Genomic DNA, 15,255 nt, shown 5'->3' on the forward strand with positions numbered 1-15,255 from the left:
GATACTATTATTCAACCATTACGTTCAAACTCCAAAACCATTCACAAAATAGCTGGAATACATAAACCTCAGAACCACAGTCATCTATCTTATTATTTTTTTTTTCTAAGATGGGGTCCCGATCTGTCACCCAGGCTGGAGTGCAGTGGCGTTCCTGCTTCAGCCTCCTGAGTAGCTGGGACCATAGGCATGCACCACCACGTCTGGCTGATTTTTTAATACTTTTGGTAGAGACAGGGTTTCGCCATGTTGCCTAGGCTGGTCTCGAATGCATGAGACCAGATAGCAACATGGCAAATCATCTCTACCAAAAATACAAAAAATCAGCCGGGCATGGTGGCGAGCACTTGTAGTCCCAGCTACTGGAGAGGCTGAGGTGGAAGGATGGCTTGAGCCCGGGAGGTGGAGATTGCAGTGAGCTGAAATTGCGCTACTGCAACCAGCCTGGGTGACAGAGCCAGACTGCGTCTCAAAAAAAAAAAAAAAAAATTAATTAACTGTTGGCAAAAAAAAAAAAAAAAAAATGTAGAGAAATTAGAACCCTCATCCACTGCTGCTAAGATGCTAACATGGCACAGCCACTTTGGAAAACAGTCCGGCAGTCCCTCAAAAAGTTAAACACACATCAATTTCACTCCTAAATATCCAAGAACATATGTTCATACAAAAACTTGAGAATAGGCAGAAGGAGGGAATGGGAAGTGACTAATGATTATGAAGTTTCTTTACAGGTTGACCAAAATGTTTTGGAAGGAGACAGTGGTGGTGGTTGCACAGCCTTGTAAATATACCAAAAAACCACTAAATTGCACATTTAAAATGTATACATAAATTATATCTCATTGTAACACACAAACACTTAGAAGAGGTTCCATTTGCCCCCTCAGGAAAAAAATCAGTAAGTTTAGGCCACCTCTTACCTTCTGCTAAATTAATGAGCCTTACATTCATTACATTCTTCGATTAAAACATTTTAAAATTCTAAATTTGAGACTTTAAAAGGTTAAAACTAGTCTCCCCATCGCCTGGATTTTGTGGCACTGAATGGTTCTGGGCTTCCTATTTTTGGCGCTCCCGTTGAGTCTATTTGGAAGCTCCTCTTCTGCTGCTGTATCTTGATATCCCTAGCCCTCTTCTCATTCCACACACTTACTAGATAATTCCGTTCCACTTCTACAGACACAAATAACATCTTAATGTTGATAATTCTTAAATATTTCCAGACAGATCTCTCTCAGCTCCACACACAACTTTTCATTAGACATCTCTACTGGGTGTCTTACAGACACTGAAATCAACATGTCTAAAACTTGACTAATCATCACTCCTCCCAAAATAATAAAAATCAAAATCGAATTCTCCTCTGCCGTTTACTACTACCCTACCTACTTAGTTTCTGTTTGTTTGTTTTTCCGGAGACAGGGTCTTACTATGTTGCCCAGGCTGATCTTGAACTCCTGGTCTCAAATGATCTTTCTGCCTCAGCCTCCCAAAGTGCTGGGATTATAGGCGTGAGCCAATGCATGGCCTTCTCTACTTATCCAGTTTCCGAAGCCAAAAACCAGGGTTTTCTCCTTAATCCTTCCCTCCTCCAACTTTATCCAATCAATAAGCTCAACTGGGATCTCTGAAAATGCCCTCTACTCTTCTGCATCCTAATTACCTCTACTCTAGATTGGATAATCATCACCTTTCCCATAAATTACAGTATCTTCCACACCTCCTTGCCTCTCAACAAATTTATTCTCACATTGCAGCAAAAGCCCTACCCCAACCCTTACTCCCTAAAACTCTTGACCTGGTCTTAAAAGAGCCTTTGTGTTCTGGCTCCTACTTCTCTCTCACCACATGACCCCTCTCCTCACCCTCATTGTATGCTTCAGCAGTTCTGAAACACTCATGATTCTTTTGGTTCTAGGCACTTACAGGTGCCAACTCCTGTCTTCCTGACTCTCAACTGCCCACACCTTTCTTGTCCTTAAGGTCTGTGCTAAGATGTATGCTACTTCCCTTGGTTAAGTCTTCCCTGACCCTTCCATGGCCGGGCTAGTTGCTCCCCTTCAGGCTACTTTAGTACCATGCACTTAATCCCATCTTCACACTTATTATTACACTGTATTGTAACAGTCTCCTATGCTTCCTACCAGACTGTAAGCTCCTTAAAGGTATGTACACACACCATCTCTTGGTAGATTGTTCTATCCCTAGCATCTAGCAGAGGCTGCCACATAGTAAGCACTAAAGAGCCCGGCATGATGGCTCACACCTGTAATCCTAGCACTCTGGGAAGCTGAGGCAGGAGGAATGCTTGAGTCAAGTTCAAGACCAGCCAAGGCAACACAGCGAGACCCCCATCTCTACAAAAAATTTAAAAAGTAGCCAGGTGTGGTGGTACACACTTGCAGTCCCAGTTACTCGGGAGGCTAAAGCGGGAGGATCGCTTGAGCCCAGGAGGTTGAGGCTGCAGTGAGACGTGCCCTAGCCTGGGCGACAGAGAAACCCTATCAATAAAATAAAATAAGCACTCAACATGTTTCCTGCGTGAATGAAACGTAGTGACACTAGTAAATCAACTGTTTTTATATTGCTTTTTGTTGCTGTTGCCCAGTAAGAAAAACTTTTACATGCCCAAGCATAATAATTTATATGCACCCTGAGCAAAGAAAAAAATGCATTTACATTCACCTACATTTTTCCATAGGGTTATAAAAGTGACCTAATAATTTTCACAAGGCATGTCACAAACAACTTTACTAGAATTTACCCCTGTAACTCTCTATTTGTGAAATCTTGGGAAATACCTTAACTATTACTGGGCTAAACTGACCTTTTTAAAAAAAATACTGTATTATCATTAGGATTGTTTTTCAGAGACAGGGTCTCACTTTGTTGCCCAGGATAGAGTGCAGTACTATTCACAGGTGTGATCACAGCCCACTATAGCCTGAAACTCCTGGGCTCAAGCAACCCTCCTGCCCCTGCCTCCAGAATAGCTGGGACTACAGGCACACACTACCGCATGCTAAGCTTATCTGCAAAATACAAAAATGACTACTTCACATTTAATTTATTCAGGAGGATGCTGTAAGAACCAACTAAATGCATGTATATCATTTGGCTTACTTGAAGAAAAAGCACCACATTAATATAAGGGACAATACCAAGGCAAAGAAAAGTTCCAAGGTCTAGTTACTTTCTATACTCCCTTAATGCCAAACTTTGTGACTTGTTAGGGATGGTGGCCCTTTTTATGAATATTTCCAAAAAAGAAAGGCTAAGCACACTCACAAATTGTAAACAAGGTTGCCATGTTTTCCTTGTTTGAATTGGAGTCTTCCATTTGCAGCGAAGGTGGTACAAAAGAAAGACTGTCTGAAGATACATCTACATGACCTGTCCCCATAGCAACCTCCTGGGTGATGGAGGAGACAGCCACAGGTTCTAGGCTGAGGCCAACTTCATGGAGTGAAACAGATTCTAGGGAGGCAAGGTTGTGTGAGGTAGAGAGTGCCACGCTTACAGAGTTGGTGCTCATGGCCACAGTGTGGATGGAGTCACTGAGGGCACTGTCAGACATGCCATTGACCCGACTTGCAATGTGGTCTGTCTCCATGACCACAGGGAGCTCCAGGCCATTCCCATGCATGGGTATCACACCACCATGTCCTACAGCGTCTGCTGCAAGGTTGTTGCTCACAGAATCCACAGACAGAGGTTCATGACTTCTGGAGCCAGTTGGGATTTGGGAATGGTCGCCTGCAACACCGTCCATTGTAAGCTCCTCTGCCATTCCATCTGTCGAAATTGGGCTGGTAACCCTAGAAACGTTCTCCATAGTGATTGCCGTGTCCAAGGCCACATCATGGCCATCACTGGGATGAAGACTTTGGGCACCATGTGTGTTCACAGAGCGAGAATCTATTGAAACAATGCCTGGTTCTAATCCAACATTTCCATTGGACTGATAGGGATCTAGTGATGAAGGGTTATTGGTGATAGATAATGCTGTATTACCATCAACATTTATAGAGTTGGGGTGGATGTACTGAGGAGGTGGTCTGTCAGCTAAATAAGATAAAATGCCTGAGAAAAGGAAAAGATATCAGAGACTTTTAGTACATTATTGAAGAATTCCAAGCACTAGAAGCTATTTCCTTACAAATATTACTAAGTTCAAATAATCTCCTGCTTCTTTAATCAATACACATTATTTTATAAATAGCAACAAACATATACCATAATTGAGTTTTTCCTGTAAAACTCAAAAATCCTTAAAAAGTTAACTATGTTCCTTTGAAGCTAACTGGGAATCACTAACGAAAACACTGCCTTTAAAATACATATGGCTGCAATTCCTGGGTCCTAAGGCGTAAAATTTGCTCTACTAATTATTAAAAGGTAAAATGATTTAAGAACGGATCTTCTACGTGAAAAATAAAACTTAATTAAATACAATTTAATATAGTTAAACTATTATAACACAAACTATTTAATACAAGTCACAATTGTACCTGTTTTATTAAAACAAAACAAATTAACACTTGTGCTTGGGAGGATGTGGTGAAATGACACTTACTAAACTGCCAGTGGGAATGTAAACTGCTAAAACTTCTTTGTGAAGTATATATATTAAGAACCTCAAAAATGTTAATACCCTCTTGTATAAGAAATTCCACTTATGGTACTCTTCTCTAAATCCATTTTGCAAATATTATACATAAAGACATTCACAAGAGCGTTACAATGGTAATGAAAGCTGGAAAAACCAAACTGTCCAACAATAAAGATAATAAACCATCAAATACCCATTCAGTAGAAAGTAATGCACCATTAAAAAGGATAATTATGAAAACCACGTAGCAGCAAAGGAAAATACCCATGTAACAGCAGAGAAAAAGATAAAGTGAAAAAAGTAAAGATAAACAATTGTATAGAAAGTATGGTCTTGGGCCAGGCACAGTGGCTCATGCCTGTAATCCCAGCATTTTGGGATGCTGGAGTGGGCATATGGCTTCAGTGCAGGAGTTCGAGACCAGCCTGGGCAAAATGCCAAAACCCCATCTTTTTAAAAAAAGTTATTTATAAAAAAGAAAGAGAGTATGGTATGGTCTCAAGGCAGGCATGTGCCTGTAGTCCCAGCTACTCAAGAGTCTGAGGTGAGAGGATCACTTAAGCCCAGGAGTTCCAGTCCAGCCTGGGCAACACAGTGAGACTCCATCTCCAAAAGAAAGAGAGAAAGAGAGAGAGAGAGAGAGAGAGACTCTCTCTGTACTGCTTGACTGGAATTATAGCTGCAGAATTATAAAGACTGAATGAGATACTGGAAGAAAAAGAAGAAAAATTATGTGCAATTAAGAAATTCAGCTTAGTCGAACTGTATTAACAATGTGTTATATGCACATTTTAAGAGGAAAAGTACATAAATATAAACAAAGATATTTTTCCTGCCTAGAGATTAATATCTAATAGTGACAAACAGAAAAAAGTGTTATTCAGATCTTCAGGAACTAAGCTTAAAAGCTGGCGCCATTCTTTTTTTCTAACATCCCAAATAACTGTAACACTTACCAGGTAGAATGGTTCTGAAATAACTGCTCTCCAGGTGAGGGTAAGGTGGTGGAGGTAGGGTGTAGTTTCTTTCAGGTAACCCACACATCACCCCTCGATCTCCAATACCCATTGGGAGCATTAGAGACAGAGCAGAAGGCAGAGAGCTCAGGGAGGGACCCAGATTTGGAATTGCCACTGGGAGGCCTACGAAACAAAATTTTTTTCTCAGTTAAAAGAAAATAGGTAATTAAAAGTTCTCACGACAACCACTGGCTAAATTCTTAGAAAGGTTTTTACATATGGGCAAAAATCTCACCTAGTACCCCTTTTCATCCTTAGATAGATGATGTGCAAATATCCACAAATAGTCCTAAACAAAGTAGTCGTAGTCCCAAAGATAGTTTTTAAGTTAGCTCTAAACTGGGAAGTTAATACTCCAATTGTCTGTATCGTGCTTAAATACCAAAATATTAATTAATTATCGATTGATTTGAGACGGAGTCTTGCTTTGTTGCCCAGGCTGGAGTGCAGTGGTGTGATCTCGGCTCACTGCAATCTCCGCCTTGAGGTAGGGTTCAAGCGATTCTCCTACCTCAACCTCTTGAGTAGCTGGGATTACAGGCACACACCACCACACTCGGCTAATTTTTGTATTTTTGCTAGAGACAGGGTTTCACCATGTTGGCCAGGCTGGTCTCGAACTTCTGGCCTTGAGTGATGCACCCACCTCAGCCTCCCAGAGTGCTGGGACTGCCACCGTGCTCAGCGAAAATATTTAATTTAGAATTAAAAACCGAGTTTAAACACAAGAAAACAAATCATATAGAGAAAAAAATGGAAACATAAAATATTCACAGGAGTGGTCCCTAGGTAGCGATAGTATGACATTGTTTTGGTATTTTTTAAACTTTATTATATTTACCATTTTATATGGTGAGAATATTTCATTTCTACCTGGAAAATAACGTAATTTAGTTAGATGTAAAACTGTACATGTACATTTTCATACAATCTTTTGTATATATGCTATACTTTGTGATTAAAAAAACTTTAAATGTGAGATTGTATCTACTTTGACTTATATGTACTTCCAAAGTGAAGTGACTTTTACTGTGCTTAAGTATCATAATAAATACCCATCAACTAGGTCAGTGCTGATTGGCATATTTTTGCCAGGGGCAATATTTTTTTTTTTTTGAGACAAGGTTTTGCTATGTTGCCCAGGCTGGAGCACAGCAGCATGATCATGGCTCACGCAGCCTCAGCTTTCCGGGCTCAAGTGGCCCTCCCATCTCAGCCTCCTACGTAGCTCCTACATAGCTAGGACTACAGGCATGTGCTACCATGCCCGGCTAATTTTTATTTTTTTCTTTGCAGGGATGGGTCTCCTTATGTTACCCAGGCTGATCTTGAACTCCTGGGCTCAAGTGATCCTGCTGTCTTGGCTTCTTGAAGTGCAAGGATTGCAGGCGTGAGCCACTGTGCCTGGTTGGCAATATTTTTTTAACAAGTTTTCCTCCTTAACAAGAGTGCCCACTAAAAGGAATGCCTACAAAACAATCAAATGGGTTAACCACTAATAATTTTTTAAAATTTCTTTTGTGGACACTTAAATGTGAAGAGACCCTAGTTTCGATGAATCTTATTTAACTGCTGCATTTTATTAATTAAGCAAGTAATTCTCTTTAGAGAACTATTTAAACAAGATACAGATTTATTTACACTAACTCCTACTTTTGACAAAGAAAGTCCAATACATTACAATGTCATTGATCCTAAAGAACTGACAGCTTATCATTGTAATAATCAATAGGATATTTATTCATTTATATTCCATTTCAATGGAATAAGGAAATGAAGCTAGGTAGAAAAAAGGTTTTAAAAGTACAGTGATGGCTGGCATGGTAGCTCACGCCTGTAATCCCAGCACTCTGGGAGGCCAAGGAGGGCAGATCGCCTGAGGTCAGGAGTTTAAGACCAGCCTGGCTAATATGGTGAAACCCTGTTTCTACTAAAAATACAAAAAATTAGTCGAGCGTGGTGGCACGTGCCTATAGTCCCAGCTACTCGGGATGCTGAGGCAGGAGAATTGCTTCAACCCGGGAGGTGGAGGTTGCAGTGAGGCGAGATCACACCACTGCACTCCAGCTTGGGCAGTAAGAGCAAAACTCCATCTCAAAAAAAAAAGAAAAGAAAGAAAGAAAATTAGCCAGGTATACTGGCACGTGCCTATAATCCCAGCTACTCCAGAGGCCAAAGCAGGAGAATCATTTGAACCTGGGAAGCAAAGGTTGCCGTCAGCTGAGATCGTGCCCCTGCACTCCAGCCTGGATGACAGAGCGACATTCCGTTTTAAAAAAGAAAAAAAAAAAGTACAGTGATAGGAAGAGAGAATTTTTCCTATACTATTTTGCTGTGTATGGAGGCTCATGAGGCGTTCCATGTAAAAGCCCCATGTAAAAGTACCACACTGCTTTCCACATAATTTTAGACCTGGTGCACCTGCAGTTATTGCCATTTAATTTCAAACCCAGTGGAATATAAAGCCCAATTCCCCATGCTCTCTGGGAAGAGTTATTAGAGTAACTTTAACTGATTCTCTTCTATTAACCCAGGGACAGAGTACTAAAGTGTGAACCAGATGAATGGGCAACCCTAAATAAAATGCCAAGTTAATTACAGCTCTAGACAAAAAGCTACCAACTTAGAAGAGGACTATCAGAAAAAAACTGCTACTACTATTCACTAGAATTCTAATATTCTACCTCTACAAAAACCTTCTTTTCCATTACCTATCACATGTTGAACCACCATTCAGGCCTGCTTACCTTCTCCCTTCTACCCTTAAAGGGGCTCTGATCTCTTCTAGACTCCATTTAGAATTGATAACACAGTTAAATGTTGAAGGCAGTAGGTCTCCCTTACCACTCACCTGGGGCAGGGATGGCACTGTGAGTGGGTGAGGCAGCCAATCCCAGGTGACTTCCTGAGACTGGCAAGGCATTGCTCACAGAGGATGAAGTCAGCTGCTCCATCCCCACTGGGCTCAGGTTCATTTCATTCATTCTAGAAAAGAACACACACAACTAGTTACGCAAAAATTTACTCCGATGACTCTGTATTAAGATACTGAAGAAACTGAAACAGTGGGGATGGGAAAATGGGACTTGGCCAACTATTCACTTTTACACTCAACAATTCTCTTAGACAGCTAGTGCCATATTCTTTCTACTGATAAGAAAACTGAGATTGAGACATTAAAAAACTCAATTCAATGTCACATAGCAGAAATAGGATCTGAATTCTGCCTTGCTCGAAACTCTAGGCACACCATCTAAAGCAAGGTTTGCAATCCTTAGAGCACATGGCAATGACAGTTTGTTTTTTTTACATCACTCAAGCTTCGTCTTTTACAATATTTATTTCTCTCCAAATGGCTTATTATTTCAAACCAGTAGTTTTTTAGGCAGTGCATTTTAACTTACTCAAATAAATTTTACTTATCATTTCCAATAGGAGTTAAAGATCCAAATTATCAATGATATGAAAAGCACCATATTTTCCCCATTCAGAAACAGTTTACTAAGATTCTGTATTAGTTTTTAATGTCCTAATATTAATGTCCTCCATATATTGAGGGTCACTATGCAAGCTTTGCTACCACTGCATTTAAAATGACTTCAAATCCTCACACCAATACTGCAACGTAAGATAGATGAGGGAATTATGGCTCAAAGAGGCCACGTCATATGCCCCAAATCACATAGCTGTTAAGTGAAAGAACACAGATTAAACTGCAAAACACTGCCAAAAAGTTTTTCATTGCACCAAACTTTTTTTTAACTACAGACTATTTTTGGCAAGGTGGAGAATCTAGGAATCACCTTTTCTATGCAATCCATCTTGCACTGCCATTACAAATGTCTTTCGAATAAGAGTAATACTGATTTGAATAAAACAGCACTGAAGGCTGTTATCAAAAAGTATTAGTTATTTTATCAGAATTCAGAGACCGCCATATTACAAACATTATAGAACCACTAGGCTAGCCAATAGGTTATCCAAAAGGGGCTCTCTAATGACCTCCAGTCCTTACACTGAGCATCATAATAATGAATTATTCTCTGCGTATGGGAGGGCTGAAGCAGAGAAGCAGAGAAGAGGAATCAAATGAGGTTACATATTCCTCAGCAGTGAAATCAAATCTAAATAGGTTTTTAATTCTGAAAAATGGCAACGCCATTTTATCAATCAACCTGAAAATAATAATAGCTAAAATTTATGGCTCCCTTACCATGTGCTACGTATTGGGCTAAGTGATTTACATGTAACTATCTCTCTTAATCCTTTTGTTTTTGTTTTTGAGACAGGGTCTTGCTCAGTCGCTGCAAGCTGGAATGCAGCGGCATGATCACAGCTGACTGCAGCCTCTATCTTCTAGGCTCATGAGATCCTCCCACTTCAGCCCCCCAAGTAGCTGGAACCACAGGCATGTGCCACCATGCCTGGCTAATCTGTTTTTATTTTGAAGAGATGGGGTCTCCCTATGTTGTCCAGGCTGGAGGTCGGTATTATTCTTAATTCCACTTTAAAGATGAGGAAACTTAAAATTCAGTGATGCTAAGAAACTTAACCCAGAATCACATAACCAGTAAGGAGAGTTGGGATTTAAATTCAGATCTAATTTAAGAAACCAAAGCTCTTAACTATAGTAAGAAAAAGACATTACAATAAAGGAACTATATTGCCTTTTACACAGTTGCAATACATTAGGGCCTATCTACTTATATTGTGGCGTATATTTAAAGTTCCACATAGACCTGTTTCCTGCATTATGATACACCCATAAGTTTCACCCTTTTCCCTGGCCATGTATCCCATAAAACTAAGCTCTAAGACATCAATAAAATGTAAAAGGCCAACGTAGCACCTTGTATAGAACAGACATTCTGAATTGTTTTTTCTAATTGGATGGAGCAATGCTAACTCATCATCCTTATCAGAAAGACAGCTAGAAGCACCTGGCAAATAAGGTACACCTTACGAAGAACAGCATGCTAATAAGTTTTTATTAGACTATAAAGCAGGCCAGGTGTGGTGACTTACACCTGTAATCCCAGCACTTCGGGAGGCCAAGGCAGAAGGATCACTTGAGCCCAGGAGCTGGAGACCTCCCTAGGCAACACAGTGAGACCCCTGTCTCTACTAAACATTTTTTTTTCAAACTTAGCCAGGCTGGTGGTTCCAGCTACAGGGGAGACTGAAGCGGGGAAGTCGGGGCTGCAGTGAGCTCTGCTTGCACTTCTACACTCCAACCGGGGTGACAGAGTGAGACCGTGTCTTAAAAACAAAAAAAAAAGCAAACAATCCCTGTAGCCTAAAGAAAACATATCTCCTTAATTTTGAAAGCTGCCGGGCTTGAGTTGATTTAAAACAGACTTTTCCCATAACTCTTTATAGCTACAACCATAATTAAAACACTACAATCACTACAGCCATAACAGCCTACTTAACAAATTGGTTACAATATTTTTTAAAAGTACAACTACAGGTCTGCACCTTCAACTCTCATTCTGAAAATTCCTGAATATTTATTTAATCTCAAGATAAAAATCAGCATGGTGTTTCTAGGTTGAGTCCTAGGCCTTCTCAAACCAGAGTTTAATGCGAGAGGCTCAGCAGATTTCTGCTTTGTTGTGAGTCACTAAAACGTGATGACCTCAGCAGCCATAAACCAAAGGTAATGAGTATCCCACAGAGAGAAGGCAGATGAAGGGAATGTACAATATGATCCTCATAAGACTTTCTCATTCTAAAATGCAATTCTATTCTCATTTTCTTTCTCCTATGAGATTCTAAGAAGCAATCCCGGAAGATGGCAAGAATCAAGATACTAAGCTCTATCTTACCTACTCATTTAGGGTAAAATAATTTCCTACACAGTTCTGCACTTTATGTGTGTGTTTCTAATTGATCTATGCAACCATCTGCCAGGTGCTGATTTTACACCTCTTCGCATAAAATATAAAACTAACTGAAATGCAGCCACTTTGCAAAGTGGGGCTTCAATAATTTCAATGAATTTGTGCCTTATCTTCTTCATTCTAAACATATGGCCTTTGAAAGGGTCTTGAAAAAACAGCCAAATACAACAATTTCTTTGGCCTGCTTCTGTACTTAAAAGTACTTTAAACATCAGCACGAAGCTTGCAGAATTAAGAACTTAATTCCCTCACTCTATCGTCCCTGCCATACCAGCAAAACTCAAGGTGAAGCATAATGAGATAATAATACACGTTGGAATCTAGAAAAATATATTAAACGCTCAAATAACTGAAAGACACAGGAAAAAGGTGTCAACAAGCCAACAATAAACGTGTGGCTATTGGGAACAACTTTTCACATGTGGAGTAAATTAGGATGCACGAGATTACATTCCATCCAATACTTGTTTCTGGATTTCTTGTTCCCTTTGCAAATCACACCTGTAACCTTCTTAATGGCACCAAAAACAACGGCACTGACCCTGGACACTCACTTGCTAGATAGTTTCCAAAGATGTCACCAGTGCTGAAGCCCACCTCCCTACTCACCTGTGATGCATCGGCTTGGGGCCAAATGTCAAGAGAAAGGAGCGCTCGGGTGGTGGGGAACAGGCATCAGGGTTTGCGTTCCAGGGTCACGTGCTACCGCATCTTGCTCACAACCGCTGCACCGACGCGGCCACTCGTCCCCGGGGTCGCCCGGGGCCGCCCAACTTCTCCCGACGGCCGGTGGCCGTGCACCCCGTCACGGGTTGGGGCATGTCGGGGAACACCCGGGGCCTTCCGTCCAGAAGCTTCGGGAGAGGGGCTGCCCAACCTGGGGGAGTGGGACAAGAGCGGTCACCAAAACCACAACGAGGTCGCAGCTCCCATCTTCTAGCCACCTGAGAGCCCCAGGCGCTGCCGACACCGCTTCCCAAGGGCTGCGGATTAGCCCGCCGGCCGGGGGCCTGCAGGCCGGGCCGCCTCTCCCCGCCCCGCTCCGGCTGGGCCCGCGCGCAGCCCACCTGACAGCTGCGCTGGGGGCGCGCGCGCCTGCCCCACTGCTTTGTTCCTCATCCGGGCAGAGTTCGCCTCGGGGCCCTGCCCGTCCCCTCGGCCCCCTCACCCCAGGGGCCGTTGCCCTAACGTTTCCCGCCCGGCCCGGCCCGGCCCGGCCCTGCCCGGCCCGCTGCTTCCTCACGGCCGCACCCTCCGCGGCGCGTTTCCGGCTCCTCAGCCACTCTCGGCATCCGCCGCTCCGCCCCCCGTGCGTGCGCCCTCCCCGCCGCAGCCCGCAAGCTGCGCCCGCGAACCGCCTCACCCCTCTCCCAGCCCAGGCCTCTCCGCGCGTGCGCGCGGCAGACGCGCTGGCCGCGAAAGGCTCCGCCGCGAGCTCTGCGTCTCCATCCGGCCGGCTAGAATCGAGCGCCGAGCGATCGACCTGTGGTTGCTAGGCGACCAGGGTTGCTATACCTGCAGGGAGTGAGTTTTGAATCCCCTGAATCCCGCAGACTCAAGATTTCAGTCTTCATGACATTCCCCTACTAGAGAAGCATGGGTCCACACAAAGTCCCCAAAATTCGAAGTACGGGATTTGGCCCCAAGAGTTGCCTCTGCTGCCCAGGAGGAATTGAGATTCTATCCTGAATATTTTTCGCCGTCTGCTACGCCTGAAGGCTGTCCAGTTTGCCTGCTTCCCGTCGTAAATGCTGGGGTTTGGGATTTTAAACAAATTTCCTTCCCCTTTTCTCTGCCCTTAGTTCTCTACTGCGCGCCAGGCACTGTGCCTAACGCTCGGAGTACCGAGATGGCTTTAAAGGAAAATGGTCCCAAGCTCCTGAGCAGTAGACGTTGAAACTACACCACACTGCCTGGTGGCTCCCTTACACCAGCAGAACAGCAGATCCAGGGATTCTTCCTCTCATTCACAAAGCGTTTGTTAAATTAGATCTCAAACCTAGGGATACACAGCAAGGCACAAGCCCTGAACTTCACCTGCCTGCAATCTAGTGGGGACTGATGAATTTTGAAAATTCAATCTAATATGAAAAGGTAGAGGCACATGCAACGTTTTGGACGAGAGTTGGGTGGGATGTCAACCCCCAAAATGTTTCCCTTCCTTTACTTCTCATGGGGAGAAAGCACATTCCAGATGAGGAAACTTCACTGAACATTGGCAGGCAGGTCACATTGGTTTTGCTCTCTGTTGACAACAAATAGAAGTCTAAATCAAGAAGGTCATCACGCCAACTGAGAGACAGTATTCCTTGAAATGCGACTTCAGATCTGGAGCCTAGAGAATGATGATGTGTCTTATTACCAGCCGAATACTTTCACTAGGTTTGGGTTTGGATGTCTATTCTTTTGGAACAATTTTATTAAGTTGAGAGGTGAACATAAAAATCAGGTCACATAATGTAAGAACTAAAACCATAATACTTAAGAAAATAAAGACAAAAATCTTTGTGACCTTGATAGGACACAAAAATCACAAACTATTAAAAAATTGGACCAGGTGCAGTGGCTCTCGCCTCAGCACTTTGGGAAGTTGAGGTAGGAGGATCGATTGAGCCCCGGTGTTTGAGACAATCCTGGGCAACAAAGTGAGACCCTGTCTCTACAAAAAATAAAAAAATTAGCTGAGCGTGGTGGTATGCACATGTAGCCCCAGCTACTGTGCCCAGGAGTGTGAGGCTGCAGTGAGCTAAGATTTTGCCACTGCACTCCAGCTCAGGTGACAGAGAGAGACCCTATCTCAAAAAAAAAAAAAAAAAAAAAAAAGACAAATTGAACTTCATCAAAATTAAAATGGTTGATCTTGAAAAGATACTGTCAACAAAATGAGTCAAGCGAGAGACTGGGAGAAAATATTTTCAAAACAAATATCTGACAAATCATTTGTATCTTGAATTATAAAGAATCCTTTAAATACAATAATAAGAAGACAATTAAATTTTAAAACTTAGGCAAAAATCTCAACAGCCATTTCACCAAAGAAGATATATAGATGGCGATTAAGCACACAAAAAGATGTGCAGCATCATTAGGTATCAAAGAAATGCAAATCAAAGCACAACGAAGTCATATTACACACTTACTAGAATGGCTAAAATTAAAAAGACCAACTATAACAAGTGTTGGTGCAAATATGGAGCAACTGGTACCCTCACGTTTTGTTTTTGGGAATGCAAAAAAATGTCACAGCCATTTTAGAATGGCAATTTCTTTTCTCTCTGTCTCTCTTTTTTTTTTTTTTAGACAGAGTCTCACTGTTACCCAGGCTGGAGTGCTGTGCTGTGGTCTTGGCTCACTGCAGTCTCTGCCTCCTGAGTTCAAGTGATTCTCCTGCCTCAGCTTCCCCAGTAGCTGGAATTACAGGTGCTCACCAGCATGCCTGGTGAATTTTTGTATTTTTAGTAGAGATGGGGTTTCACCATGTTGGCCAAGCCGGTTGCAAACTCCTGACCTCAAGTGATCTACCTGCCTTAGCCTCCCAAAGTGCTGGGATTACAGGCGTGAGCCACCATGCCTGGCTGGCAATTTCTTATACTTCTTATACCATACAATTCTCCATACTCCTTAGGTATTTACCAAAGAAAAATAAAAACATATGTACAAAGACTTGTACACCAATGTCCATAGCTGCTTTATCATAATAGGCCAGAACAGGAAATGACCC

The 15,255-nt window shown here is 42.3% G+C and overlaps 1 protein-coding gene across 3 annotated transcripts in view; it reads right to left on the minus strand.

Moving 5' to 3' along the window:
• The window catches only part of PRDM4 (PR/SET domain 4), a 28,010-nt gene extending 15,112 nt beyond the window's left edge, over positions 1–12,898 (minus strand). Inside the window, exons 1-5 of one of the 3 annotated variants that reach the window (XM_037996582.2) lie at positions 12,786–12,898; positions 12,144–12,411; positions 8,483–8,616; positions 5,569–5,754; positions 3,289–4,083 (exon numbers count right to left, since the gene is read on the minus strand). In XM_037996582.2, coding sequence (XP_037852510.2) covers positions 3,289–4,083; positions 5,569–5,754; positions 8,483–8,616; positions 12,144–12,154 — 1,126 coding nt within the window. In that variant the 5' untranslated portion in view covers positions 12,155–12,411; positions 12,786–12,898. Of the gene's footprint in view, positions 1–3,288; positions 4,084–5,568; positions 5,755–8,482; positions 8,617–12,143; positions 12,412–12,601 lie in introns of all 3 variants that reach the window. The other 2 variants (XM_008004564.3, XM_008004563.3) reach the window with 2 other exon arrangements.
• Positions 12,899–15,255: the final 2,357 nt, after the last annotated feature.

This window comes from Chlorocebus sabaeus, chromosome 11, assembly GCF_047675955.1.
Source record: "Chlorocebus sabaeus isolate Y175 chromosome 11, mChlSab1.0.hap1, whole genome shotgun sequence".
In the NCBI taxonomy this organism is placed as follows: domain Eukaryota; kingdom Metazoa; phylum Chordata; class Mammalia; order Primates; family Cercopithecidae; genus Chlorocebus; species Chlorocebus sabaeus.